This window comes from Tiliqua scincoides, chromosome 10, assembly GCF_035046505.1.
Source record: "Tiliqua scincoides isolate rTilSci1 chromosome 10, rTilSci1.hap2, whole genome shotgun sequence".
In the NCBI taxonomy this organism is placed as follows: Eukaryota; Metazoa; Chordata; class Lepidosauria; order Squamata; family Scincidae; genus Tiliqua; species Tiliqua scincoides.
This window is the reverse complement of record NC_089830.1, coordinates 27,332,470-27,358,154: the sequence shown is the minus strand read 5'-3', so window position 1 is coordinate 27,358,154 and position 25,685 is coordinate 27,332,470. Positions and strand designations below refer to the sequence as shown.

The window sequence follows — 25,685 nt, the reverse complement described above, 5'->3', positions numbered from 1 at the left end:
TCTGGGTGACGCACACCTTTCTTTTCTCCAGCTTTTCTCCATAACTGGAAAAGTTTCACTCTTTGTGAAAACTATTGCTTAAAGCCATGGTTTAACTTTAGTTGCTTTAGTTTAAAAAAACACACACAAGTTTCTAGTCCTTAAGTAGTTGAAGACCTAGGTTGTTGCAGACTAAGCTACCCATTCAGTCTCTTGGGAATCCACATTACCTTTTGCTTCCCATGATCATATGTCAGGCCTAAATCTGTCAGACAAGCACCTGTAGCTCAGAGCCTCTCCCTAACCCAAGTCAAAATTGAGGCACCAGAAGCTCTGGAAAGTTCAAGGCCCAGAGTAAATATTTCTTCGGCTGAAATGCTCCATATGTTCCTCCTGATTTCTCCTTCCTTGCAACCCTCCCCCAACCAAGGAATAATCCCCTCCTGTCTAAATATTTGGAACCAAAGTCCAGAAAAGAGGACCAGACTTCCAGCTGCACTCACTTACACACCACTCCCTCCCTCACACATGCTGAAGACAGCAGTCACTGCTGGTCGGAAGGGAAGCCCTTGGTCTCCACTTCAGGGGCGCCCCTATTTGCAGAAGAAGGCAGCAGACCAAGACAAGTCACTAGCAAACCAAGGATGCTGTCTCCACCCTGTGAAACTGCCCCAGAAGAGCTTTTCTCATGTGCACAGTGCATGTAGACATGGAGACTCCATGTCCCAGGAATGTTGGGCAAGAGGCTGGAGTAAGTCTGCAGTGAGTATAGACAGCGCCAGGTCCTGGGTCACACTCGGGACACTTGCTTGTCTTCCCTTCACAGCAGCTGCAACTACAACATCCTGTGACTTGATGACTGAATTTGTTTCCCATCCATGCCACTGGCTGACCGAGTTCAAGTAGGATGAGAGAAAGGAGATAAACATTTTGCACAACTTTAATCATGGTTTTGTAAACCTCTTATCTCTCCCCTTGGTTGCACTTTTGGAAATGAACCTCCCTCCCAATGCTTTAAGCCTGTCCTCAAAGGGGGTGGGGAGTCCTGCAGCCCCCTGACTATTTGAATTGCCTTAGACCAGTGGTTCTCAAACTTTTTAGCACCAAGACCCACTTTCTAAAATGACACTCAACCAGGACCCACCTAGCTTTACATCTTCTTGTTGTTGGCATCCTTCAGTCTCGGAAGACTATGGTATCGCGCTCTGAATGGTGGTTCTGGAACAGAGTGTCCTCTCCAGTGTGCCAAACCTGGGTAAAGTAGGTGGAGGACAGACTGTTTCCCATGCAGCAAATCCCACCTCTCCACGTTGCTGAAATGGTCCAATGGAAAGGCAGAAGCCAATACAGTTGATTCCAGCATCGCAGAAGTTGCCAGAACATGACTGTGTTCAGCCATGAACTGCCTCAGGGACTCCAGCTCCAGATTTTGCCTCGAGGTTGTCTCCTGAAGCCTTTTCCATAACTGGATGTAGTCACAAGGCAGTGGAGGTTTGGGATCAGAGTTTTCCTTCCCAGGAAAACTGGGCTGCCTTCCCAGGCTGACGAGTCCCATCTACCCGGTGGCTGTTTAGTTGCCTCTTACGACAAGTTCAGCCAAACTGAGGACCTATTCTTATCCCCAGCCCCCAGGGGAAGCTTTAGAAGTCTTTTAAAAAAGGTGATCTAGAAAGAAATATTTTTGTTTCCAAGTAATATTGCTTACAAAAATCCTCCATCCATTTCTTGTAATGAGGCAGACCTACCAAACAGCTTCAAGGCTGGAGGGGCTTAGCTATGAGAACCAGTCTTCTACCCATTATTGATGGACTTGGGGAAACACACCAGGAAAAAGAGGCTCAGGCATTTATCTCCCTTTATTTACACAAGCTGGCAAACAACAGGCAGTCAGCTCTTTGCAGAGCAATTAGCAGTGATCTGATTTTTGAATAACCTCAGGGCTTGAGGCAATTATTTGCCTGATGCCTTCACTGGAGGCTCAGTGGGACCCACCACAAATCAGGTCATAACTCACCAAGTGGGTCTTGACCCACAGCTTGAGAAAGACCACCTAGACCAGAGGTTCTCAAACTTTGAGGGCCCTTTACTCCCTCAGTAAGTTCTTGCAGGGGAGGGGCTACGGCAGCAAAGCACTTCCATTTTGCTTTGTGCCCGCTTTTCGTGAAAGTTCCAAGCCTTGGGGAGCGCTGTGCAGGGCTACACAGGGCTCCCCACACCTCCTGCAGGCTGCAGCAGCTTTGCCTTCTTGAAGTAAGTGCAAAGCACACCGCCCCTTGCGTCTTGATCCTGGGGATCATGTCACTGCCTCTCTCCCCTTCCCCTGGCCCTTAAAGGGCTAGTATTATAATGCCGTTGTACAAATCTACGGTAAGGCCACACCTGGAGTATTGTGTCCAGTTCTGGTCACCGCATCTCAAAAAAGACATGGTGGAAATGGAAAAGGTGCAAAAAAGAGCGACTAAGATTATTGCTGGGCTGGGGCACCTTCCTTATGAGGAAAGGCTAAGGCGTTTGGGCCTCTTCAGCCTACAAAAGAGGTGCCTGAGGGGGGACATGATTGAGACATACAAAATTATGCAGGGGATGGACAGAGTGGATAGGGAGATGCTCTTTACACTCTCACATAACACCAGAACCAGGGGACATCCGCTAAAATTGAGAGTTGGGCGGGTTAGGACAGACAAAAGAAAATATTTCTTTACTCAGCGTGTGGTCGGTCTGTGGAACTCCTTGCCACAGGATGTGGTGACGGCATCTGGCCTGGACGCCTTTAAAAGGGGATTGGACAAGTTTCTGGAGGAAAAATCCATTATGGGGTACAAGCCATGATGTGTATGAGCAACCTCCTGATTTTAGAAATGGGTTATGTCAGAAGGCCAGATGCAAGGGAGGGCACGAGGATGAGGTCTCTTGTTATCTGGTGTGTTCCCTGGGGCATTTGGTGGGCCGCTGTGAGATACAGGAGGCTGGACTAGATGGGCCTATGGCCTGATCCAGTGGGGCTGTTCTTATGTTCTTATGAGTTAGTGTGCCAGAAAGTCAGTCAGCCAGAGAGTCAGTCCAATAAGGAGAGCTACGAGTCAGTGCATGTGTCAACAGGCCAGTAGGTCAGTTAACCAAAAAGTCAGTCCATTTTGCTAGCAAGTCTCCTCTCTCTCCAACTACAAACTCTCCCTGCATCAGGTGCTGCTTATATCCCTGGAGACCTCATTGCCTCTAGTGACTGGAGCTGTGCAGCACACCTTCTGCTGAAAGGGCTTAACCTGGTATTTCCCAGAGCACTGCTGACACCACATCCTAGCTCCTCACCATATCTTCTGCGATTCCAATACAGGAGGCTGCCATCTGGGTCCGTTGCATGAGTTACTGGTCTGGTGTTTGCCTCCTTCCTTAGCATCTAATACACTTGGAGTGGTCAGTCTCACCTTCTGAAGGAACTGGTGAACCACCTGCCTCCTGCATGAGTTACTGCTATGAGTTTTCATACTTCCAATCAAGAAGCAGAGCAGTACTCACCGGGGGAACCAGGAACCAGGGGGAAGAACATCTCAACAGTCAGTGAAAATAAAGCAAAACTAACCCCCATTTGTTCACTAAAAGAACACCCCTTCTTGGGTGTAAGTGAACAGTGTCTCTTCAATTTTTTTCTCAGAAAAATCTCCCCAAACAAATGTGACTTCAGCTGTCAGAAGCTTGGGAAACCCTGCCATAGATAGATGGCATGAAATGATGGGGATTTTGACAGCCATAAAGACTCAAGAAATAGCTGTTGCTGCCTCCGCTAATCCCCTGCTAAATGTGTTTCTGCTGGAAACTTGTCTGGAAACCGAGACATCCTTGCCAATCCTGTTCCGAGACTACGTGGTGGACACAGAATGGGGACGGCCTGTGTCTTGCGGGTGCCTCGACTAAGAACATGAAATTGACTCAAGTGCTTGCAAATGCCAAACATATTTTGCTCCTTCAGGAAATGACACTCGACACAAACATTGATGCCACTTCTCCGGGTGGCATCAAGTGGCTCTTTGTTGGAATCTGATCCCAGAGGATCTGTAGGTAGGGGGGTGTCTTCAACAGGGCCTGTGGCCTGGATGGAGTAAAATGTCTCTCTGACCACTTCTGACAGACATTGCTGGATCGCGCTGAGGCAGGGACTAGTCGCTGCTTCTAAACTGGCTGCCAGGGCTCCCTTGCTGTGTGGGACCCTTTCAGCGATGACAGCAAGCCAAGACAACAGCCTCCACCCCAGTGCTTGCTTGGCTTCTCAGGCCACACTGAATAAGATGATTTGTCACGTATCGATATGATAGTATGAAGCACAGGAACGTTGGCCCACTTAGACCCACATCCTTTTCAAATGGGAAGCTTTGCTCCTAGCTCTAGATGTGTGGTAGAGGACCATCATTTGGGACACCCTCTGCACATGCCTTGAGGCACACTGCTTTTTATTACTTTGACCAGGGATGCCCGCCCTTGCAGCAGTTACGCAAAAGGCTGGGTCAGCGCCAGTTAATGTTCCTCAATCACCCCGGAACAGCTAAATTGTATCTTCATTGCAGGAGGGAAAACAAATGGTGCAGGAAACCTTTAAAAACTTAGGGAAAGTAACCAAAGAATGACTAGATCTGAATACAAGACCCTGGGGAGCTATTTGCCTTCAGGCCTAGTTTTTGAGCTCCCTGCTGGAAGGAGTCAGCCAACTGACCACTGTTGGAAACAGGAAGCTAGGTTTGCTGGCCTCTTGGGTTTTTGTAGGGTCTTTGTAGGCAGCCTGTGCTTCAACGCTCTGTCACCTTGAGGCATTGTGTGTGTCCGCCCAGGTAAGGAAGAGGCTTTTTCACTGATCTGGTGACCTCAGCCTGCATTTGTTTCTGCTTCTTGGGAAGAAATATGTCTAAATCTCTGCTCAAGTCTTCATCCTCCCTCCTCACCCAAGAAAGAAAAGGAGCAGGAGAACTCCAACCAAAATGAACAATTCCAAATCAGACCAGTGGCGTAGCTAGAGGGGGGGCAAAGCACTAAGTTTTGCAGGGAGTGTCACTGCACCGTGCAAGCGGCCCCTCCCCTTTGGAGCCATTCTGGGTGGTAGGAGCGAAATGGAGGCATGTCCCTGGCTCTGAAGAGGAGGAGGAGGGGCCACTTGCATGCGGTGTTGAGGCTTCCTGCAAATCTTAGTGCTTTGCACCCCCTCTAGCTACACCACTGCTGCAGACATTTTCAGGGAAAGACCTGCCATAAAGACATCGGCAGGCCTGCATAACTCCCAACGCCTCCCCCACCCCAGATCTCCTTGCATCATGACATCACTGTATCAGAGGCAGACAGAGAGCCTGAACCCAGGCCATTAAGAGCATTGTGGTGACTTCTGCAAAGTGTTATCTCTGGACTCCCTGAGGATCAGCGAAACCCACAGGCTGGCCATTTGTGAAAAGGGAAGTGATGTGGCAATATTAGCATTTACGCAGAAAAAGAAAAGTGCTTTTAATGGTAACACAAACATTTTTTATTTTTATTTGTATTTCTGTCCTGCTGACTTCCTGCTTCAAGAGGAAAACTCCAGGCAACCCAAGAAATATTGTGTCCACAGAGATTAATGCAGGCCAAGGGAAATAGATCAGTAGATCTCCTTCCCTCCCTCCTTCAGCCAGTCCTGGGGAACGGAGTTTGACTCTTATTGCCCCTCCCACAATTTCCAGCTTGCTTCCTTGCAGTTCTAAGGGCCCAGTCCTAACCAATTTTCCAACACCTTAATTGCAATGCAATGCAATTAATGCAATGCAGCCCTAAGGTAAATGCAATGCAGCCCTAAGTAAATGCAATGCAGCCCTAAGGTAAGGGAAAGCCTTAAATGCTTTCCTTAACCTTAAGGTTAACCTTAACCTTAACCTTAAGGTTAAGGTAAGGTAAGGTAAGGTAAGGTATTGCTTAAGGTTAAGGTAAGGTAAGGTAAGGTATTGCTTTTTAAACCTTAAGGTAAGGTAAGCCTTAAATGCAATGCAGCCCTAAGGTAAGGGAACAAATGTTCCCATTCCTTAAGGAGGCTTCTGTGACTGCCTCCCCACCACAGGATGCAGTGCACACCCCATTGGCACAGCTGCACCAGCACTGCAAAATTGGATAGGATTGGGCCCTAAGGGTGCAATCCTAACCAACTTTCCAGCACCGAGGTAAGGGCAATGCAACTCCAAGGTAAGGGAACAAGGAAGCCTCCATGATTGTCCCCCTAACTGCAGGATGCAGCACATGCCCCACTGGCACAGCTATGCCAGTGTTGGCAAGTTGGTTAGGACTGCACCCTTACTCTCCTAGGCAGAGTTAAGATCAAGGCATCATTGAGGTAACTGATATAAGATAGTAGAATGACTGGTTGACATATCCTGACGGCCAAAGCGCTGATTCAGCTCTCACAGAAAAGGACTCACCTCATTATAATGCAACTAGTGCTGAAAATAGGATTCTGTAAGCCAGGGGAAGTCCTTCTCCCACAATATTGCAACTCAGCGTCACCCAGGGAAGCCAAGCAGCTGTCAGTTCCAGAGAGTTCGTCATCACATGATGAACTCGTGGAACTCGCTGTCACAAGACCGTTTTCAAAGGGGATTTGACAAATTCACCAAGGCAAAGATCACGAAGGTCTGTTGCAATAAAGTTTCCTTCAATATCAGGATATGTCTAACAACTCGATACTGAGAACGAACAAATAGGGAAATACTTATAAAACTACACCTATAAATACTTGTAAACACGTCACCTAAGAGAAGCATTCCCCCTTCCTTCTTGCACGCACGGGGGATGCCTCTTCTAAGTTGGGTTCCCTTATGAGAAGAAAAGCCGGCTAAAAATTCAGTAAATAAATAAAAATAAATGGATACCTGCTGGGACTCATCTGCAGTCAAAGAAGGGGTGCTTTTTCAGAACAATTCCCTTTGTTCGAATACAAATACAATGAATTAATGAATCAATTAATCACTTAAGTTCTTTTTTTAAAATTAACTGAGTACCCCTAGTTTGTGTTCACCTATGCACAGCCTTAGCCAGACCACTACTCCCTAAACCTCCGTTTCTCATCTGTAATACTGATCTACTTTACATTGGTTTAAAGATTTCAAAGTGTTTGGGAGGGTAGAAAGGGATATTGAGTGACCTACAGCAGATCCAACAGTTTCTGACTCCCAATTGTATAGGACAAGGCTTTACCCCCATCGCTTTTTAAAATAAGGCTGCTGAAATGAAGAACATGGAAGGATTTCTCTGTGAAAGGACTATATTTATTTTATTTATCACATTTTTATACCGCCCTACCTCCAAAGAGCTCAGGGCAGCATACACAGCCACTCCCCTCCTTTTGTCTTCACAACAACCCTGTGAGGTAGGTGAGGCTGAGAGAAAGTGACTAGCCCAAGGTCACCCAGGAAGCTTCGTGGCTGCAGGGGGATTCGAACCTGGATCTTCCAGGTCTAAGTCCACCTCCCAAACCACTACACCACCCTGGCTCTTCAGTTCTGGCACTGAAAATAGGTTCCTGGGTGTGAGGTGTGTACTCTCATCCTTAATTAAGCCATTTCTACCCAATGTTGCATATACACAACAAGGACCAAATGTGGGCACACCTGTGGGCCAGGAAAAAACAGGTTAATCTGTTGAGGTTATTTCTTTGGATATTCCCAACCCCACCCCCAAACCAATATTTTACACTTGGCTCCAGCTACAGGACTGAAACAAAAATTGAAACAGACCCCAGAAACCTGGTCTGCCCAAACCTGCTGCAGAAAATAAATCCATTATTTAAACTTTTGTGATTTGAACAGGCACCCCACATTTTAAGTTTTGCAGTAGACGGAATGGAAGTGGCACTTTGGAATAGCCAAAGGAAGGGGCTGAAGGAGCAGTTCATAGGGGTGTCTTCCACTCCATGCCATTTTTTTAAAGTCAAGTGAGCCTGCTTGAGCCAAGGCACCTGGTACAGTGGAAAAAATGAGCCCCCAAAGAAGGCATCAACCTGGCGTCTTTTGTATAAACAGTCGTGCCTGCATCTCATCAATTCCGAGGTGGAATGGCGATACATCAAGGGACCGTCCCCAATTTCTTCCCTTTTAAAGTTCAGTGGATGTTGCTTAGCCCCATCATGTAGATACAGTGGAGGTGCATGTAGCCCCAATCGATCACCTAGAACCCCTAAAGTTGGAAGCAGAAAATTACTCTTCCAAGGAGTTAACAACCACAGCCTTAGTGGCTGGATGCAGGCGGTGAGCTGTTTATGTTGGGGAGAAATGGGCCCTTCACTGTTGTTACGGAGCCTGTGCACGACAGGCCACCACCAGGGTCTTCAAACTTGTGACAGCCAACAGCACCCCTGCCTGAATTATGAACTTCAGCACTTACATCTCAAAGGGCTTATTTTTAAAGTAAGGCACAATAAGAGTTGCCTGTACTTGGCAGACGTGCAACCTTTCCATCCAAGTCACGGTCCTGAGAGTACCTCCTGTCCAAAGGAGCGCCATCTCACAGTGATACACGCGAGGTAGCCTCCAAAAGGAGACATCTCTGCAACAGGAGTGACTGAAGAAGCTGATCACATAATGCACGGAAATGAAGCCACATATTTCCCCATCTTCAGCAGAGAGTTGAGAGGAAGAAGGGAAGTCCTGAGTAGGGAATCATGCAGTGATGCAGCAGGAACCCTCCCGTGTGGCTGTACTGGAGTGTACAGATAGTAGTGGACCCCAGCCCAGCATTTGAGAATTGCTGCATCACGCACACAGGGCTGGCCCAAGCCAGCCTTGGTACCAAATTCTGCTGTCTTACCTGTTGATGTGCAACCTTCTGCTCCTCCAGCTCTCTTGATTGGAAGGGGGGTGGTGGAGCAAAAGGCTTGAGGATAGGAGTGTGGTAGGCTAGAGTGCTGACTTTCTAGCCCACTACTTTCCACTCCTCCAGACTTCCTTTTCCAAGCCAGGGAGTGGGGGAGTGGTAGCAGCTGAGGTGCTTCAGTGGGGAGGGGAATTAAAGCAAAGATAACCAACAGAATTTAAATTCCAGCTGAAATGAAGCATCCTGAAACTATGGCAAAAGTTTACTTCCCAAGTGGGGGTAGAAGTGTTCCTATTGAAAGGGCACCAGATGCAGCTGCTTGGGGGGGGGCAGCATTAAATGTGCAACTTCTTCCGAGCCCAAAAGTCATGTATACAGAAGCATCCCTTTAAGATACACAAACCCAGGTAGGTTGCAGAGTGAGGGGGCGGCAGTGGAGGTCTAGTTTTCAGTGCTGCGGCCTTGTCTACATCCATTACCACTTTTCCCAGCTGCTGGTTTGGGTCCCTTCCCTCCCCTCCTTGACAAGGCTCCAAGAGGAAACGAAAGACAGACCACAACAAACGGTCCGAGGCTGCTGTGCATGTTTTCCAGACTCGCCAGCCTCTAAAATCCGAGCCTTTTCCTTAGCACTACTGGGCACAGCCAGGAAAGGTTTCAGGATGGTGGGAACCAGTGGCATAGCTAGAGGGGGTGCAAAGCAGTTTTGCAGAGAGCCTCACTGTGGCATGCAGGCAACCCCTCCCCCCTTCAGAGCCATTCCCAGCAGAGGGAGTAAAACTGAGGCATTTTCCTCTGTTTTGCTCCCCCCACTTGGAATGGCACCAAAGGGTAGGGGCCACTTGCACACCATGGTGTCCACACCACTTGCACACCCCCTCCCAAATGCTTCACTTCAGCATTCTGTAGATCCTAAAAGCCACTGAAGTCCTTGATGGGCCATTTTTGGGTTCCTCCTTCCTTGACTTTCAGTTTGCAGACAAAGTCCCCCAAGCAGGCTTGGACTGTGTTCTTGGGCACCCCATTTCATTGCAAGGGCACAGACACCAGCCCACCAAATCTGAGGGTGCCTTGTAGATTTATTCGGACGGAACGCAGCTTTTTATTTCCTTTACATGCAGGAGTTCAGCAATCTTAGCAGAGAGTTTTATTTCCCCTTTTCTTCCTCTTATGTGCATGGCAGCCATAGGCCTGAAACTAGTGAGTCAGGCCCTGGAAGGCCAGACACCTGGGTTCTTGTCCCACCTGAGAAAGTCAGTCCAGCCATGCTGAGTGGGAGAAGAAGGTGCAAGCCATGCCTGGCCGTCAAACCAGAACTCAGAGGTGATGCAGCCCCCTAGGAAGAGATTTTGCAACCAGACAGGGCTTAGGCACAAACAGGCAGAAGAGTCTGCACAGGAAGTTGTTAAAGTCAAGAACTGTTGTGCTTTGGTGCCCTCTGCCGTCCTCAGGTGGTCATTGCCGCTTTCCCCTACAAGGCCTGTGCCTTGACAGAAACACTAGCAGGCTGCAATAAGTGAGATTCTGGAAACCCAACCAGAGAAGGCTGCCCATGGTCTCCGCAGCAGTCCCTGCTCAGGCCATGTGACCAAAGACTTCCTTCCCCCCCCCTTCCCCAGGTTTGTTTACAATGCAACCCCATGGGGCCCACAGATGTCCCAGTTTGCATCCTTGATTGATGGGAGGTGGTTTAGCAAACAGAAGAGCTTCATGCAAGTCACTGGAGGAAGTGTTAAGACTAAGGCATGGCCAATAGACCAAAGATCCCGCCGTGCAAACAGGTGACTCTCCTAAGTGAATTGGATTTGCAGCATAGCACCTGAAATTTTGGGGGTGGCTCTTGCAATACATTCCACCACAACTTTCCTATAGAATGGGCTGATGCCCTCTCACCTCCTGAACTATTTACTTTGAATGCCCCCTTTGTTTCCAGGAAAATGACACCCCTTGGGCAACCTGGGTTACATCACCTCCTCCTGGCCTAGCCTATCAGGACAACCCCTCCCTGCCCTTCAGGAAGCCTAGAGGAACCCCTGACTTTTGAGTCAAACAGTCGATGGTTCCTGAAGCCTGTGGATCCCAGCTGCTGGGTCTAGTCTAGCTGCTGACTTATGCTTATGTCACAGTAGCCCCTATAGTTCTCCAAGCTGAGCTCAAAGGGTGTGGCCATCACAGAATCACCAGATTTACAGACCAGATTTCCCCACCCCTGGTGATTTCGGTTCAGAGGAGACTCTGTGATGGCGACGCTGTGAAAAAGTGCTCATTGCTGTTGATCTTTGGGACAGCAGACAGCACCTTAGCCCCTATGCCCAGCCCCTGGTCTAAGGTACACACACTTGCCAGGTTCTGGTGTTATTTCAAGTCATTCCCCGGGTTTGTGCCCAAGTGTTCACAGGATCAAGCAAACACAGTATCAACTTTGGTGACAGGTAATTCCGACACATTAAACATGAAGTTGCTTAGGATGTGTGTGCTGTCAAGCATCAGGGACAAGCTGTGGGGAGAAGAGAGTGTGATCACCAAGAAAGGGAAAAGATTAAAGCCACCACCAAGCCAGCACGGACACTGACTGGTAACATGCCACAAAACCCAGGTCAGCCATGCCAGCAAAAACTGGAGGCTCCTCAAGGTGGCCTGAGATCTTCCCACTCCTGCCATATGGCCAAGTGCTGCCCCTCCTCATGGTGATGCCACAGCCTCTGCTCTCTTGCTTAGAAAAGAGGGGTGGAGAGTAGGGGAGAAGGGCCCCCTTCTTTTCCAGGGAATTAGCAGACCAGGAAGAGTGCCCAAGTTGAGTAGGCAAATGGAGCAGATGCTCCCCACCACCAATCTGTTGGCTGCAGTCGGCTTCAGACTGCAGCCCTGGCCTTCCCCCTCCTCAGTGTTTCCTCTGAAGTGTCAGCGGAATGTTCCCCGCCCTACCTGCTCTTTGCTCCCTAAAATGTCCTTGCAGCACTGACACTGCCAAACAGTACAGCCCAAGAGGTTCCGCCTAGCACTTCATCAGTGCTCTCTGCAATGCAAGCTGGCACCTGGTCACCAAACAGCCCCTGCCAGCAGAAGGAGTGTTGAGTCGCTACCCCCCTCCTGTTTGCCTCCAGCCATGCAGATGTGGGTCCTTCTGGGCTAAGTTCAGGACAGGTGAACAACTCAACTTCTCCCACCTAAACTTGACAGTTCCACTCTGGGCACCACCACAATCAGTGGCACCTGCAGGGGCCCACAGGTGGCAAAAGGGGCAATTAAGAGGGGGTTAAGCACTCCCTGCTGCACACCCTCCCTAAAACCCAACAATTATTTGCTTACTGTCATGTTTAGCTTGGGCCAGTGTGGGCCTTGCAGCAGCCTTTGTGCCTGGTGTCCAGTAGGACACTTGTGAGCCATTCATTTCTGCAAGGTTGGGGCAGGCAGCCACCAGACCTTCAGGGGGGCCACAGAACTTGGCCTGAGGGCTTTTTCAAAATCCTGTTCTGCTTCCTATTATAAAGGGGGAAGCCTAAGTCTTTGCTCTTTGGGGCAAAGTCAAGCCCCTCCCAACCCCATTCCTTGTGTCAGGCACGTCAGCAACATTTTGTTGACCTCAGCAAGTAAGCAGGATCTTGGAGTGCAGAACCTGCACCAGCAAGCCAGAGGGGGAGCTGGAAGAGGCCTGCAGCCATTTCAGCCCACCGCAGCATGGCAGAGGCAAGACTCTGGCAAGCTTTTCTTCAAGAGGGCCCCACTGCAGCACTCCCCGTGGGGAGGAAGGAGACTGGCAGCCAAGGGACTCCAGCAGCTGTGAAGCAAACAAGAGAACTAGGAAACCGACTTGAAAGGGGGAAGAAAATGTCACGCGCAACAGGCCCCACGTCAGGTAGTCACTGCATTTTATTGGAACATTGATATAATTTTATTTTCACAGCTTGAACTGAACACAACACCACCTGCTTTCAAGGACATCCTTGCCCCAACCTTCCCCACGCCCCCTTCCCCAGCACTCAGGCAAGACCCCCCCACCTCCGCTCACACGAGGGCGCAGGAGACAGAGGAAGCAAGAGGGAGCGCGGTCCCATCTGCCAGACTGAGCAAAGCACTCTTCATTCACCCGGCTGCAGGGGAAATCTGCTGCTTGTTTCCGTTCCCCCTTCAAAACATGTTTTTAAAAATTGATTAAAAAATAAAAGTGAAAAAGAGAAGCAGGTTCGCGGCTCATGCCGTCTGCCGCCAGGAAAGGGAAGGGCGCGGGAGGCGGAGGCAGGCAAAGTAAGGTGGCAACATCAAGAGCACAGACATCGAAGCCAAGGTGCGGCACAAGCGTTCAACCGAGAGCCACTACGAAAAAGAGCACCACACGAGGAAGGGGGCAGGGCAGAGGGCGCTCTGGCGCAGTTGGCATCACTCAGCAGCGGCTTCACTCTTAATGCAAGTCCGTTCCAACGCCTTCCCCTTCCCCCCCAAGCTGCCAATCAAAAGCATCTGCCGTCACCACGCGTGGGGCAGCCCCCACGCGGGCCTGCAGCATCAGGTATGTACACAGCAGCTCCAGAGTCTGGACACAACGCTTAAGAAACTGTAAGGACATTTACAATTTATACAGGATTAAGAGCAGAAATGAAGTGGGTGGGTGGGGGGCCTGGATTGCAGGTTCTGCATTTTGTTTGTGAGAGAGCCAATCGGACACTGTCGGACCCTCCCCCCTCTATCAGCCTCTTCCCCAGCTCATGCTGATGGAGCTCTCTGGAGTCTACCTTCAGCCACACACCCGTGGGGGGTGTTGGTAGAGCTCCCCTCCCCACCCTCCCAACAAAGCCTAAGGAAAAAACACCCCATTTCTTTCTCGTACCCCCTGGTGTTCCTCGGGGCAAGACCTTCGGCGGCGACTGCCAGGTCAATGCGCACGACCACAGTGCCAGAGACATGCAACACGATTAAGAAGGTTTCTGCGCCCTCTCCACCCCATCGTGTGGATTCTTGAAAGAAAGAGAAAATCGACGCCCTGGGAGACGGGCCAGCTCCGACTGCAGAACAGAAGACCCAATGGAAACAAAGACATCCACGAGGCTGGGGGGTTTCAGGGGCTGCACCAGGGGGAGGAGGAAGAAGGGAGGGAGGGAGGGAGGGAGGGAAAGAGGAAGGAAGAGCAAGAAAAGAAGGGAGAGATGAGTGCAATCATGCAGCTTGGGAAGTTGGTTTGTTTAATTACTTGGTCAGATTTATTCCACAGCCGATTGTTTGCTTAGAACCAGGTTACTTAAGTAGAGAGTGTGTTGGAGAAAAGTATTGGAAGGAGAATGGGCATTGCCAGCCGCCCACTCGTCGGGCTTCACTTTGCAGTCATCATCTGCACAAATTCTGCAAGAGACACAAGCCACGGAGGGCAGCAAGTTAGAAGGATGCAAACCGGATTCCACCCTTTTATGCTGGCAGCGGCCTTCCAAGGTTATCCAGGTGCCCCCCCAGCCAGATGTTCACCCAGCCACCACAAGAGTGCACTCAGCTTCGCATGCTCCAGCTCCCAGGTGCCTCTGATAAGAGAGCACCAGCAATGATATACCACAAATGGGAAGAGGCCACCGACACTATTGGGGTCAAGACCACCCCACGCCTTTCTGGCAGAGGACTATCCAAGACTGCCCACAACTTCCACATGAGGCTGCCTCTTACCAAGTTAAGCCCGGGGGCTTCCCACTACCCGGCTTCCCCCCCCCCCCGAGAGCGGCTCAAGACATCCTTTGCCCACAGCAGGGCATCAAAACTTTAGGCAGCCTGTGACAGCAAATCAGCAGGCAGGCTCTCCTGGTTCCACCCGACTCACCTTCATAGTTGACCTGCCCATCCCCGTCGATATCCGCCTCCCTGATCATCTCGTCCACTTCCTCATCTGTGAGCTTCTCCCCCAGGTTTGTCATCACGTGGCGCAACTCTGCAGCACTAATGTAGCCATTCCCATCCTGCAAGCAAAGGGCTGGTTTGCTTGTTTGGTGGGGATTTTGGAGTGGGAGAAAAGTGGCACCGAGCACCCTCAGCTCTTACAGTGGCAGGAGGCACCCCACTCTGCTGTGCATTGAGGAACACGGCGGCCGCCCCCCTCAGCTACACCTGAAAGATGGCAGGATGCCTTGCAGGCAAAGGAGGTAGACCTCCACTCCCCCTTCCCCCCCACCGAAAGGCTGGAAGCCTCCCATCTCCTTACCTTATCAAACACCCTGAAAGCCTCTCGGATCTCCTCCTCGCTGTCTGTGTCTTTCATCTTCCTGGCCATCATGGTCAAGAACTCGGGAAAGTCAATTGTGCCATTCCCTAAAACAGCAACCGGCACCCATGAGAAAGAGACAGAGAGCCAGCTCAGGACACTCAGGCCAGGTGCTCTGCCACAGTCCACCGGAGGGCAAAGCCAACCCTGGAAGGGAATTCACCTCCACCGCATGGACACTCCCCAAAGCCAATCTGTAGGCCTCCGAATTCTTGAAAAAAGACTGCCTGGCTGAAGCCCATGTGCCTGAGGAGCACTCACCATCACGAACTCCTGGCTGTTCAACCTGGGTATCACTGCGATCTCTTCTTAAGCGTCCCTCCACCAGGCAGAACCCTCTAACCCTTAAGAGCACCCAAAATGACCCTCTCAGCTGCTGCTCACTGCCTTGGACAGACAGGACTCCTCAGCCCTGCTGCATTCAGGTGCGGTTCCTACTACAGGTAACCTAAGCAGCCGGGTGGCAACGAATAAGCTAGTTGTTCAGGACTGGGGCACGAGGAGCACAGAAGACAGAGACTTGGCAGGCTGCTAACCAGCTGCTGCCTCCAGTCTAAACAAGCCCAGCTTTGCACAATTCTTGCAACAGATCCTTGCTGAATCCCTGTGTTCTGCACAGTGTCTTCTGCTCATGGAATCTGGCTATCTGTGGCCATGACTGTGTGCTTAGACACTCACCGTCAGCATCCACCTCATTGATCATGTCTTGCAATTCAGCCTCCGTAGGGTTCTGCCCCAGAGACCTCATCACGGTGCCAAGCTCTTTTGTGGTGATGGTGCCATCCCCATCCTTGTCGAAGAGGGAGAAGGCCTCCTTGAACTCTGTGTGGGGAAGAAAACATCATAGTCAAACACTGATGTTAGCACACGGTTAAACTTACCAGGACAAATACAGTAACACTGACTACGATAGGTCTCCAGTGGTTATTCTGAAAAACCCAACAAGGTTAATGTCAATGCAATCCCAACCTAAACACCTGGGAGAGGGGAAATCAGGCTGAACCCCATCAGGGCTTCCAGTCCCTCAAAGTGCTGGCGCTGCCATCTAAGACTGTGCAACTTCCCAGCCCAGGGAGGTCTGTTGTAGCTTCATCCCTCTGAACCAGCAACTGGGCCGCCAACAAGGACACGAGTAGCATTCTGTGCCTTAAGGACTATCAAGATCAAACAAGTTCACTCTTATTCTCTCTATGGGGAAGCACGTAGGCGGCCCAACAGATGGCAAAGAGAGGCTGCTGCTCTGGTCCCCAGTCACCAGCCAGTCAGGGGAGCACCAGCCATGCTGGCCTTGCAGTAGCAAGGAGGAAAACTCACCTGCAATCTGCTCTTCGGTAAGCTGGTCAGCCTAGAAATGCAGAAGGGGAGAGAAGTCAGTTACCGTGTCACAATCCCTCCAGCACCAAACCCCGAGCTCCTGTCATCTCCCTGTGTTCCCCTTAAGCCCCTCGTTTAGGCCTGCTCAACTTGCTACGCAGCCAGTCCAGTGGCCTGGGAGATGGAAAGCTCCCCAGGTGCACAACACACCCCAGTTTTCACTGCCTGTTTAGGCCTGTGGAAACAAAGGGCAGCTGCCATACCCAGGAGGTTGTGGTGGCTCACTTCACGTCGAAGCACGAGGCCAATGCCAGGTGCGGGGGGTGATTCAAAATGCTTCCTGAGTGGCACTCGGCTCAACAATGGCGCAGAGCAGCCCTGGTCCTCACACTTAACATTCTCAAGCCAGAGGAGCATTCCAGGCTCTCTGTTCCACAAACGTGACCCCCCAGCCCACCTTCGCCACCCCCCTGCTGCTGAATCCATTGCTTTCCACCTAGTTTCCCCTCCAAATAGCCCAATCTTTGTTCAAAATTAAGCGAGAACCAAACTCCGGCTGGTGGAGGGGTCACATGCATTGCTCCAGCAGACCCACCCTGTCCCTTCCTGCACAGGTCAACTTGTTCCGCTGCGTTCCTGGGGATTCAATCTTGCTGACAGCAGGAGAACCTCAGATGCAAGCTAGCAATGGGATAGCGGTCTCTAACCAGGTCCCTGGTGGCTCTAGAGCCACAAAGAATGCTGCAAGATCATGGACACCAATGCCCTTGAGCCTGCCACTCCTAATCTTTACTTGCCAGAGCAAGACACGCCCACCTTCCCAGCCTCAGCCCTTTGCTCACTGAAGGTACCAGGAGACCCAAGGTCCCTTCCTGGGATCCCACACCTGTTCACACGTTAGGCCATCTTGTGCCACCAGCAGAGAGCAAGTGCTCAGCGACTGCCTGGCAAAGAGAAGAACCAGCAGCACCACTCAGAGGTCCTGGAGGCTCACGAGCAGAGACCCAAGAACAAAACACCTCCTCGCCCGAGCGGAGGCCTCTAAGTCTTCCCTGGGCTCTGTAAAGACGGAGACCAGAAGTGCAAGCAGCACTCTTCCCGGTTCAAGGTATATGGAAATGAAATCCTGAATGCAGACTGGACTTTGATGGGGCATCACACCGCCAACCACTGCAACTGTGATTGGCCTCTCTTCCTCAGCAAGCTGAAACAAGCCAGGACCCTTCAGCTTCCTCACAATAAAGCAAGCTGCAGAAAGGCACAAATCCAACAGCAAAAGCTTCCTGTGACATGTTGAGGCATACTGAGGAGATACAGGCCTCTGGACAAGACCCGACGCAGCTGGCAGGGTGGCGGAGGTCTAATCAGTAGGGCTTGGGATAAGACAGCCAGCAGCCTCAGTTGGTCACCAACTCTGAGCCTCCCACTCTTCCACAGCATCATCGAGGATGGGGGGGGACACCCAGAAGTGCTTTTGCTGGCTTTCTGGGATGTACTGGTGTTGCCTCAAAGTGGGCAGTGGCCTTTCAAGGAGGGACGGAACACTGCCACACCTCTCGGGGCTTCTGGGCAGCAGCAGCACTGCCGCATTCCCCCTTGTCAGGCTCTGGTGAGGCTGGCTGCGCCATCCAGCCCCACTCCTGCACTGGTCAAGAGAAGCTGGAACTGCAGGTTGCAACCCAAGGGTTACTTGGCCTCCAGCCTCCCCAGCAGTCCAGATCACTGCAGCATAGCAAAAGGCAAACCCGACACTGCTGGAGATCCCCTCCTTGGGAGACGCAGACCGTGCCAAGGGTGCAGCCTGGCAAGGGAGGGAAGCGCTCCTGCACAAAAGCTCAGAGGCAGCTGTAGGAGCTCCTCCCCACCTCCACATTCTGGAAAAATCCATTTTGGCAAGAGGACCTCCTGCAGACAAACTGGTGCTATATGGGGGGGGGGAGCCTGCAGTGGATGCAGCAGCACTGTGCTGGTCGAGGAAGCAAGGCTGATGAAGCAACCAAGCGACAAAGGGTGAGAATCAGGGAAGGCTCCACCACACTGTGCTATACCGGGTCACTCCAATGCAGGAAGGAAGGCCACCGTGACGCACCCCCCTCCATTCAGTCCACCAAAGCCATCAGGGACAAAGGCAGCAGAGCAGCAGCCGCCCGATTTTTGCCTGGGCCAAAACTCTCCTCAGAGAAATGACTTAAATTCCATGGCCTCCAATTAAGCAGGCCAGATCTCAACCCATGCAAGGGCTACTGCATGAGACACAAGCAAGGAAAAGGTCATGACAACGTAACAGACTCAGCTTTGCAAAGCTGACCTGGCATTTATACTCCCAAATGAAGGTAGTACCAACACTCATTTTAAAGACTAAGCAAAGCACCCCCTGGCCTTTGCACCCCGCAACCCTAATTATCCTGCTTGCTCTCCTTTTAGCCTTGGTGAATGACAAGGAACCGCTAGAAGGCAATGGCTGCTCTTCAGGACCTTTCTAGGTGGCCTGGAGAAAAACGGCCTCAAAAGTAGGTTAGCATAACAAGAGCAGCCAACAAGTGTAATATTAAGCCAATGGCTCGGAATAGATACTGGGACAGGGGAAACAGTTCCAAGCAACAGTTCCAGGCCATGTCCATTTTGCAAGGAGCCAAGAGAGGCTTCAGCAGTAGTATGAGGGAGTCAAGTGCGTCATCCATGCGCCGGAAGCTGCGGAAGAAAGCGACTGAAGGCACCCAGGGCTTCCCAACAGGACCAAAGCATCCTCAACGGCACTCTGCACCCTCCAATCCCTCTTTTTTGCTTGCAAACCAATGACCATGCAAACCTGATGCTCAAATCCAAGCTACATGTGCCACCAGCATGCGGTCAAATGGAGTCTCCACTTATGCTAGGTCAATACTACCCTCACCAAACGCTCCTGTAAGCTCAAACGCTTCCCTTGCCCCCCAGAACGTCTACACTCTCAACTTCAGGAGATTCCCCTGACTTTCTTACAGAGACCTCCCAGTGCTCCAAGTCCTCGCATTGTCCTCTCCTGCTGAAGCACTCGCTGTATTGCAATGACCCACCTGGGTTCACATTTAACATCTCACTGCTACAAGCGGCTTAGTGACTTTCCATTACAGCTCCTCCAAAACCAGTCAGTGCCAGACACTGCCCATGATGGATGCCAGAGCTGATGACCTGAGAATCTGGCTCTTCCTGTGGTTCTGCTGGACGTCATATTCCATTAAGACTAATAATTTCCTGGTGCACTGAAGTTAAGGTGGCCTCAGAGACTCAATGAATGGTTTGGGAACACCAGGTGCTGATGTTAAGCAGAAGTAGAGCGTGGCAAGAATCTGGACAGGAGACTGCAGGGAGCCTTCCACAAGAGCAGAAAGGCTCTACTGGGTGGAATGGGAGGCTTCTCAGATGAACTCCACATCTCATAGGCCTTTGCCAGAGACCCACACAAACCCCAAAGTGCTTGCCAGAGATCTATACTTCCCTAAGGCAAGAATACCCACTGCATCTTAAACTACGATTCTATACTGGAGCTTTGCCTTGTGGGGAGACTCTTCCAAAGACTACCTGCTCCATGCATCCTGACACCAAATCATAACCCCCCAAGCCCCCTTTGTACACCCTGTTCCACACAGATGTGCAATCCTAGAAACCCCAATTGGGCCTTTCAGGGCCCCCTAGGCTGACATACTAGTGTCTCTCGTCTCAGCTACCCTACCTGGCAACCTTCACCTCCTCCAAAGCTTCATTGTATCTGCCTCGCCAGCAGGCACAGCCGCGCCATTGGCCCACAGTGATCCCCACTCCCCTTCCTCAACAAGGAAGCTCTCCCTCCACAACACCCCTTTTGCAACAACAACAGATGGCGACGTCTCCAAAGGCGCCAGCCTCCAAGGATGGATTGCACAGGCCCCAACGCCCCCATGCCAGGCCCTGTATCTCCTTAAGCATCCCCCCTGCCCTAGATCATCAACACACATACACTCTGCTCTCCTCCTCCTCCAGCCGCCACCTGACTCCCAACCAGTCAGGCCTTCTGTCCACAGTGCCGCCTCCTTCCTTCCTCCCCATTCCTCCCACCCCATCACTGCCACACCTGCCCCTGAGCCTTTCTACGCTTCAACCCCAGCTGCTCTCCATCTCTACCACAAGCCCCTTCCTCACCCCCAGAGCCCAGACCTCCTACTCTGGACCTGCCAGGCAGGAAACAGCCCCCACCCACCCCAACCCACTTCCCCACCGCCCTCTTCAGAATTATCCCTGCGCTTCGCTCCCCGCGACCCCAGTGCGCTGCTAACCCCCCCTTGCCCAAGGGTCCCCTCAACTTCCCTGCCCCCTTCAGCCCCCTCCCCACGACTCCACCACACCCCCCAAGAGACCTAGTACCATGTCTGCCTCCCATACCCTTACCCCACGGGGGGGGGCGACAGAGACCACAGGCAGGATCTGGCCCCCCCACCCTCCAGGCCCCCCAGCACTGACAGCCACCTGAGCTGGGTGGGGAGGCTTCCTGCCCCCACCCAAGAGCCCCCTTGCAGTCACGTCCCCCCCACAGCCCCCCACTCTGCGGGTCCCCCCAGCACTGAGCGCCCCCTTAGCTTGGCGGGGGGCTTCCTACGACCCCTTAGCTTGGGCGGCTTCCTGCCCCCCAACGGTTCTACCCCCACCCAAAGCCCGCCTGCAGTCACGTCCCCCCCGCAGGCCCCCCCAGCACCGAACCCCCCCTTAGGGGCTTCCTCCCCAAGGGCCCCCCTACAGGCCCCTCCCCCAAGGATCCCCCAGCCCCGCCCTCACCATGGCCGGGTCCGGGTCGGCGAGCGCGCCTGAAGCGCCAAGAAGCCTCTAGGAGCAGCGGCGGCGTCGGCGTGAAGGAAGCGGGAGCAGCACTAGCCGGACCAGCGAGCCTCACCGCCACGCACGGGATCCCTCCGCCAACGGCCACCCCGGCCCCGCCCTCTCCCGAGAAGCGCCGCCCCTTCCCGGCCGCCGTGAGCTCCGCTGGAGCCGCCGGCGCGTCGTCCCCGCCCCCTTTCCTTCTCCCTCCTCCTCTTTGCGGGAGAAGAGGGACTATTTTCCCACTCCCCCTCCCCTCAGCGCCCCGCCCCTCGGCGGAAGGACACTGCATTGTGCGCATACAAATTGTGACGCCCGCGCCCATTGGCTCCGCGGGGAGGCGCAGGATGAGAGCGCGGCCGCCATTGGTCGCCTCTCACCTGCAATGCGTCAAAATTGGAGCGGGCCATGTGAGGAGAGGAGGGGGGAGAGGAGGAGGAGGGCGGCCCAATGGAGAGGGCGGCGGGGGGGAGGGCGGCAGGCTTAGCCAGGGGAGCAGCCGGCTTGACGCTTGAACGGCTCAGAGGGAAGGAGAAACTCCTCACCCCTCCTGTCAGATGGTACAGCCCAACGCCCGCTCCCTCCTCGTTCCCATGCAAATAGACCACAGGGGGCGGGTCCACCACCTGGCAGAGCGGCCGCGCCCACCGCACACGTCACAATGGAACGGCCACGCCCATACCTGTGGCCACGCCCTGTTCCCCACCCAGGCTTCTCACCTGCAGTCTTTTTCCCTGTGGCCACGCCCACCGCCCCTTCAAGCCTGGAACAGCTGCTGCAGCTCAGCCTGTTGGATGGCCGCCTGGCAGGCAGCCCTTTGCTGCTGCTTCTGTCAGTGTTCATTTCCCCCCTTGGAAACTGTGGCTGTAGAGCAAGCTACACAGCTTCACCCCATTAAATAGGTGCCTCCCCCTGGCCCTTAGTGGTAGTGACGTCATCACCATCCTTGTTCCATGGTGATGACGTCAGAAAGCACAGTGCTTGTTGGCCCCTGCCAGACATGGGCTGCTCCAGGACCCTTTCTTCCCAGCGTCGAATTAGTCTGTGGAACTCCTTGCCACAGGATGTGGTGGTGGCATCTGGCCTGGATGCCTTTCAAAGGGGATTGATGGATGGAGGAAAAGTCTGTCAGAGGTTTTGAGCCCTGATGGGTATGTGCATGGAATTAGTCTGTGGAATTCCTCACCACAGGATGCGGGGATGGCGTCCTTCTGACTGCTTGTGAAAAACCCCGTTTGTAGGGAAGGCCTTTGCACCTGCCTCCGTCCCCAGTCCTTGCTGTAACAAAGCACATGTAACCAAAACAACCCTAATATGCTCCCCTGGGCCCTGCCTCCGTTCCCCCCCCCCCGTCACCATTTCAATTGTAGCCCCTCGGGGCTGAGTCCTGTCCTTTCATTCCACGCAGAGCACCTGGACCCTCGCTGGCATGATACCAACAACAACTACACTTTTCTGCTCCAGTCTGTGCTGGGGGATGTAGCTCGATTCCTTCCTGTGTCTTTACTTTCTCTCTGCTTTTCCAGGTAGCCACCAGCCTTCTTCCACACACACACCTGGCCTGGTGCCCCTCCATATCGTGATCTCTCCTTGCACTTCTGCCTTTCAGGGTCTGTAATGGACTTGGAGTGAGCTCAGGCTGCAGGATAGGGTTACCACAGAGATTCCAAGCACTGCAGAGGCTGCCCCTGCCAGGCGACGGGGGGGGGGGGAACACTTTTGGCTGCTGCTTTTGTCATGAGCACCACTCATCCTTGCCAGCCGTGCTACCCGCTGCATGCATTTTGTGGTTTTACCCCCTTCAGGTGTGGGGTCATAAGAACATCCCTGCTGGATCAGGCAAAAGGCCCATCTAGTCCAGCTTCTTGGATCTCACAGTGGCCCACCAAATGCCTCAGGGAGCACACAGCAAAATACACCTGCATCCTTGCTCTCCCCTGCAGCTGGCAGTCTGAGGTAGTCCACCTCTAAAATCTGGAGGTTGTACATATCCATCATGGCTTGTAACCCATGATGGACTTTTCCTCCAGAAATTTGTCCAACCCGCTAAGAGCATTCTGTGGTGGAGGGGCCAACAGAAGCTAGAAAAAGTGTCATAACATTTTTGGGGCTGAGAACGTTGCCAAGGGAGACAGGGACAGTACTGAAATTCAGGGCCTAGGCCTGTGTGTTCACCTTGGCAAGAAAGCCCCATGTAGGGGGCCAAATGCAGCTGCTAAGTGAGGAGCAAGACACTGTGCTTTAGGAATCCTCAGCTAGCACCTCTGCAGCCAATTTCGGCCCTTATGTGACTTGGAACAGTCAGGCAGCTTTCTCATGGGAAGAGGTTCCATGACCTGCTTCACTCCCCAACCGCTATGCCTCTGAAGAGGCACTTTTCTCTCTGGTGCAGTCTTGCTGGGATGTGCTCAGCCTCACCAGGAGGGGATCCGGAGTAAGGCTCTGCAGGACCCTGTCATCTCAACAGGGACTAGAAACATGCACTTTACAAAGAAGTGAAAGCTGAGAATATGGGCACTGGGAGAAAGCCGGCCCCTCTCTGTGCTCCAGGTGGCCCAGTTTCGAAACACTCCAGCCGATTTCTCCATCCGCCTCCCACGCCTTCCACCGCCACCAGGGCCAACAGCTGGTGCAGTGGGCTGAGTCGCATTGTTTGCAAACAGCTTGCCGCCCTGCCCGTACAGGTTGTGCACGGAGGTGCCGCCTTTGCCCCGGCCCAGAGCCCAGGGCAAGGCTGGGCAGGCCACAGCCTGCTCGCCCCGCTTCCATCTGCACCCAGGAATGCTGCTGTGCGGCACCTTGCCACCAGCTCCCCAGCAGGGAAAGGGGATGAGGGCAGCAGAACAGGTCAGGGATGGGGAGCGGGTGCCAAGCAGAGAGAACTGCAGGTCCCGTGTCCACAGAGCAGAGCACCCTGGAGGGGTTTCGCTTCCTGGGAGGCTTGCTGGGAACGTGAAAGATGACTCCGCTGGCCTGGATTCTCCGTCAGAGCCTGCTGCTTAAGGACCCATCACTTGCAAGGAGCACAATTGCAAGCTGCGCAGAAGAGGCATGTCTTGACTCAGCCTACTAGCTTCATGCACTATCCCATCAGCCATTCGGATAGTGCTCTGAGACCGCCTTGAAGGCTGTGGATTTAGTCTGTGGAACTCATTGCCACAGGATGTAGTGATGGCATCTGGCCCAGATACCTTGAAAAGGGGATTGGAGAGATTGATGAAAGGAAAGCGCATCAAAAGGTTACAAGCCCTGATGGGTCTGTGCAGCCACCTGGTTTTAGAAGTGGAAAGCCAGATGCAAAAGGAGTGGCAACAGGATGCAAGGAATATTGTTGTCTTGTGTGCTCCCTGAGGCATCTGGGGCCCACTGTGAGATAAAGGTAGCTGGATTGGACAGGCCTTGGTCCTCATCTAGAGGAGCTCTTCTGATGTTCTTAAGGCTTACCCTGGGAGTTGCATTAGCCAAACCTAGCAAGGGATCCGTGCTTCCCAGTTGTCCCCACCAAATATCCTTCCTTTTCCTTGGCCCAGAAGAGGTTGACTCAAGTGGCTTCCATATCCCAAATAAGAGGCCTCACTCCAAATGCAAAGTGTTAAACAGGAGACACAGTAAGGAATGCTGGACAGGGCTCCAGGCCTAAATATCAGCGCCTGCTAAGCAGCAGCCAGTCTAGATCTAAGGGTGGGGCTCTTTTACCATTCCTTAAAGTGTTATATACATTGATGTACATCAGGGGCTTCCAAAGTTCTTGGCAGGAGGCCACATCATCTCTCTGACACTGGGGCCAGGGAAAAAAAGAATTAATTTACATTTGAAATTAGAATAAATTTACATAAGTTTACATAAATGAATATATTAAAGATGAACTTATATGAATGAATGAAGGTCTTGCAATAGGGCAAGACCTATAAAAGGCCTTGCACAAAGCAAGGCTGGCCTTTCCTTTGCTGCCGCTGCTGCATCACAGATGTGAAACAGCAAGCAGTGGAGGGAGCCCTCATCCCACAGCTCATGCGAGAGGTCAGACAGTTGCCTTCATGCTGAGAGCAGTTGCGTTGGGCCAGTGCGGGCTCCAGCAAATCTCCGGAGGGCCAGAGGCTCATTGGAGACTGGGGGCTCCCTGAGGGCCGCATTGAGAGGCCTCGAGGGCCACATGTGGCCCCAGGGCCGGGGTTTGGGCACCCCTGATGTACATTAATGATAAAGTTATTCATGATTAATAAACAATAAGTAATTAATATTGAACACCTTTTAAATCGACTCTAAAGAAATCCCCTATGAACTGAGCAACACTTAAAAGAACAAAGCCAGCCTCCAAACAAAATTTCTCTTACTCAGAAGTGAGGCAATTAAAATATTTATTTGTGGTTCATCAACCTTGCCCCGGTACAAAAAGAATTATTAACTGTCGTCATAAAGTATCGAGAGGTCAACCAAGAGCTATAAAGACATCAGTACATTAGAACTTAAATACATCCAGCCCACTCCCAGCTAGAGTTGGTGAGGCTGTTGGCACTACCCA

The 25,685-nt window shown here is 52.2% G+C and overlaps 1 protein-coding gene across 1 annotated transcript; it reads right to left on the bottom strand.

Moving 5' to 3' along the window:
* Nucleotides 1–13,962: 13,962 nt before the first annotated feature.
* Nucleotides 13,963–21,245, bottom strand: CALM3 (calmodulin 3). Its single transcript, XM_066638484.1, has 6 exons — nucleotides 21,125–21,245; nucleotides 16,340–16,370; nucleotides 15,704–15,847; nucleotides 14,966–15,072; nucleotides 14,588–14,723; nucleotides 13,963–14,124 (listed from the first exon to the last, which is right to left on the bottom strand). The coding sequence occupies exons 1-6, from the start codon at nucleotides 21,125–21,127 to the stop codon at nucleotides 14,096–14,098; spliced, it is 450 nt and encodes a 149-aa protein (XP_066494581.1). The 5' UTR covers nucleotides 21,128–21,245; the 3' UTR covers nucleotides 13,963–14,095.
* Nucleotides 21,246–25,685: the final 4,440 nt, after the last annotated feature.

What these genes read in the sequence shown, in the direction of transcription:
- CALM3 (XM_066638484.1), bottom strand. An exon ending in TACCGAAGAGCAGATTGCAG is followed by an intron (nt 15,848 to 16,339) that starts GTGAGTTTTCCT and finishes TTCCCCACACAG; the next exon opens with AGTTCAAGGAGGCCTTCTCC. An exon ending in CTTTCAGGGTGTTTGATAAG is followed by an intron (nt 14,724 to 14,965) that starts GTAAGGAGATGG and finishes CTTTGCTTGCAG; the next exon opens with GATGGGAATGGCTACATTAG.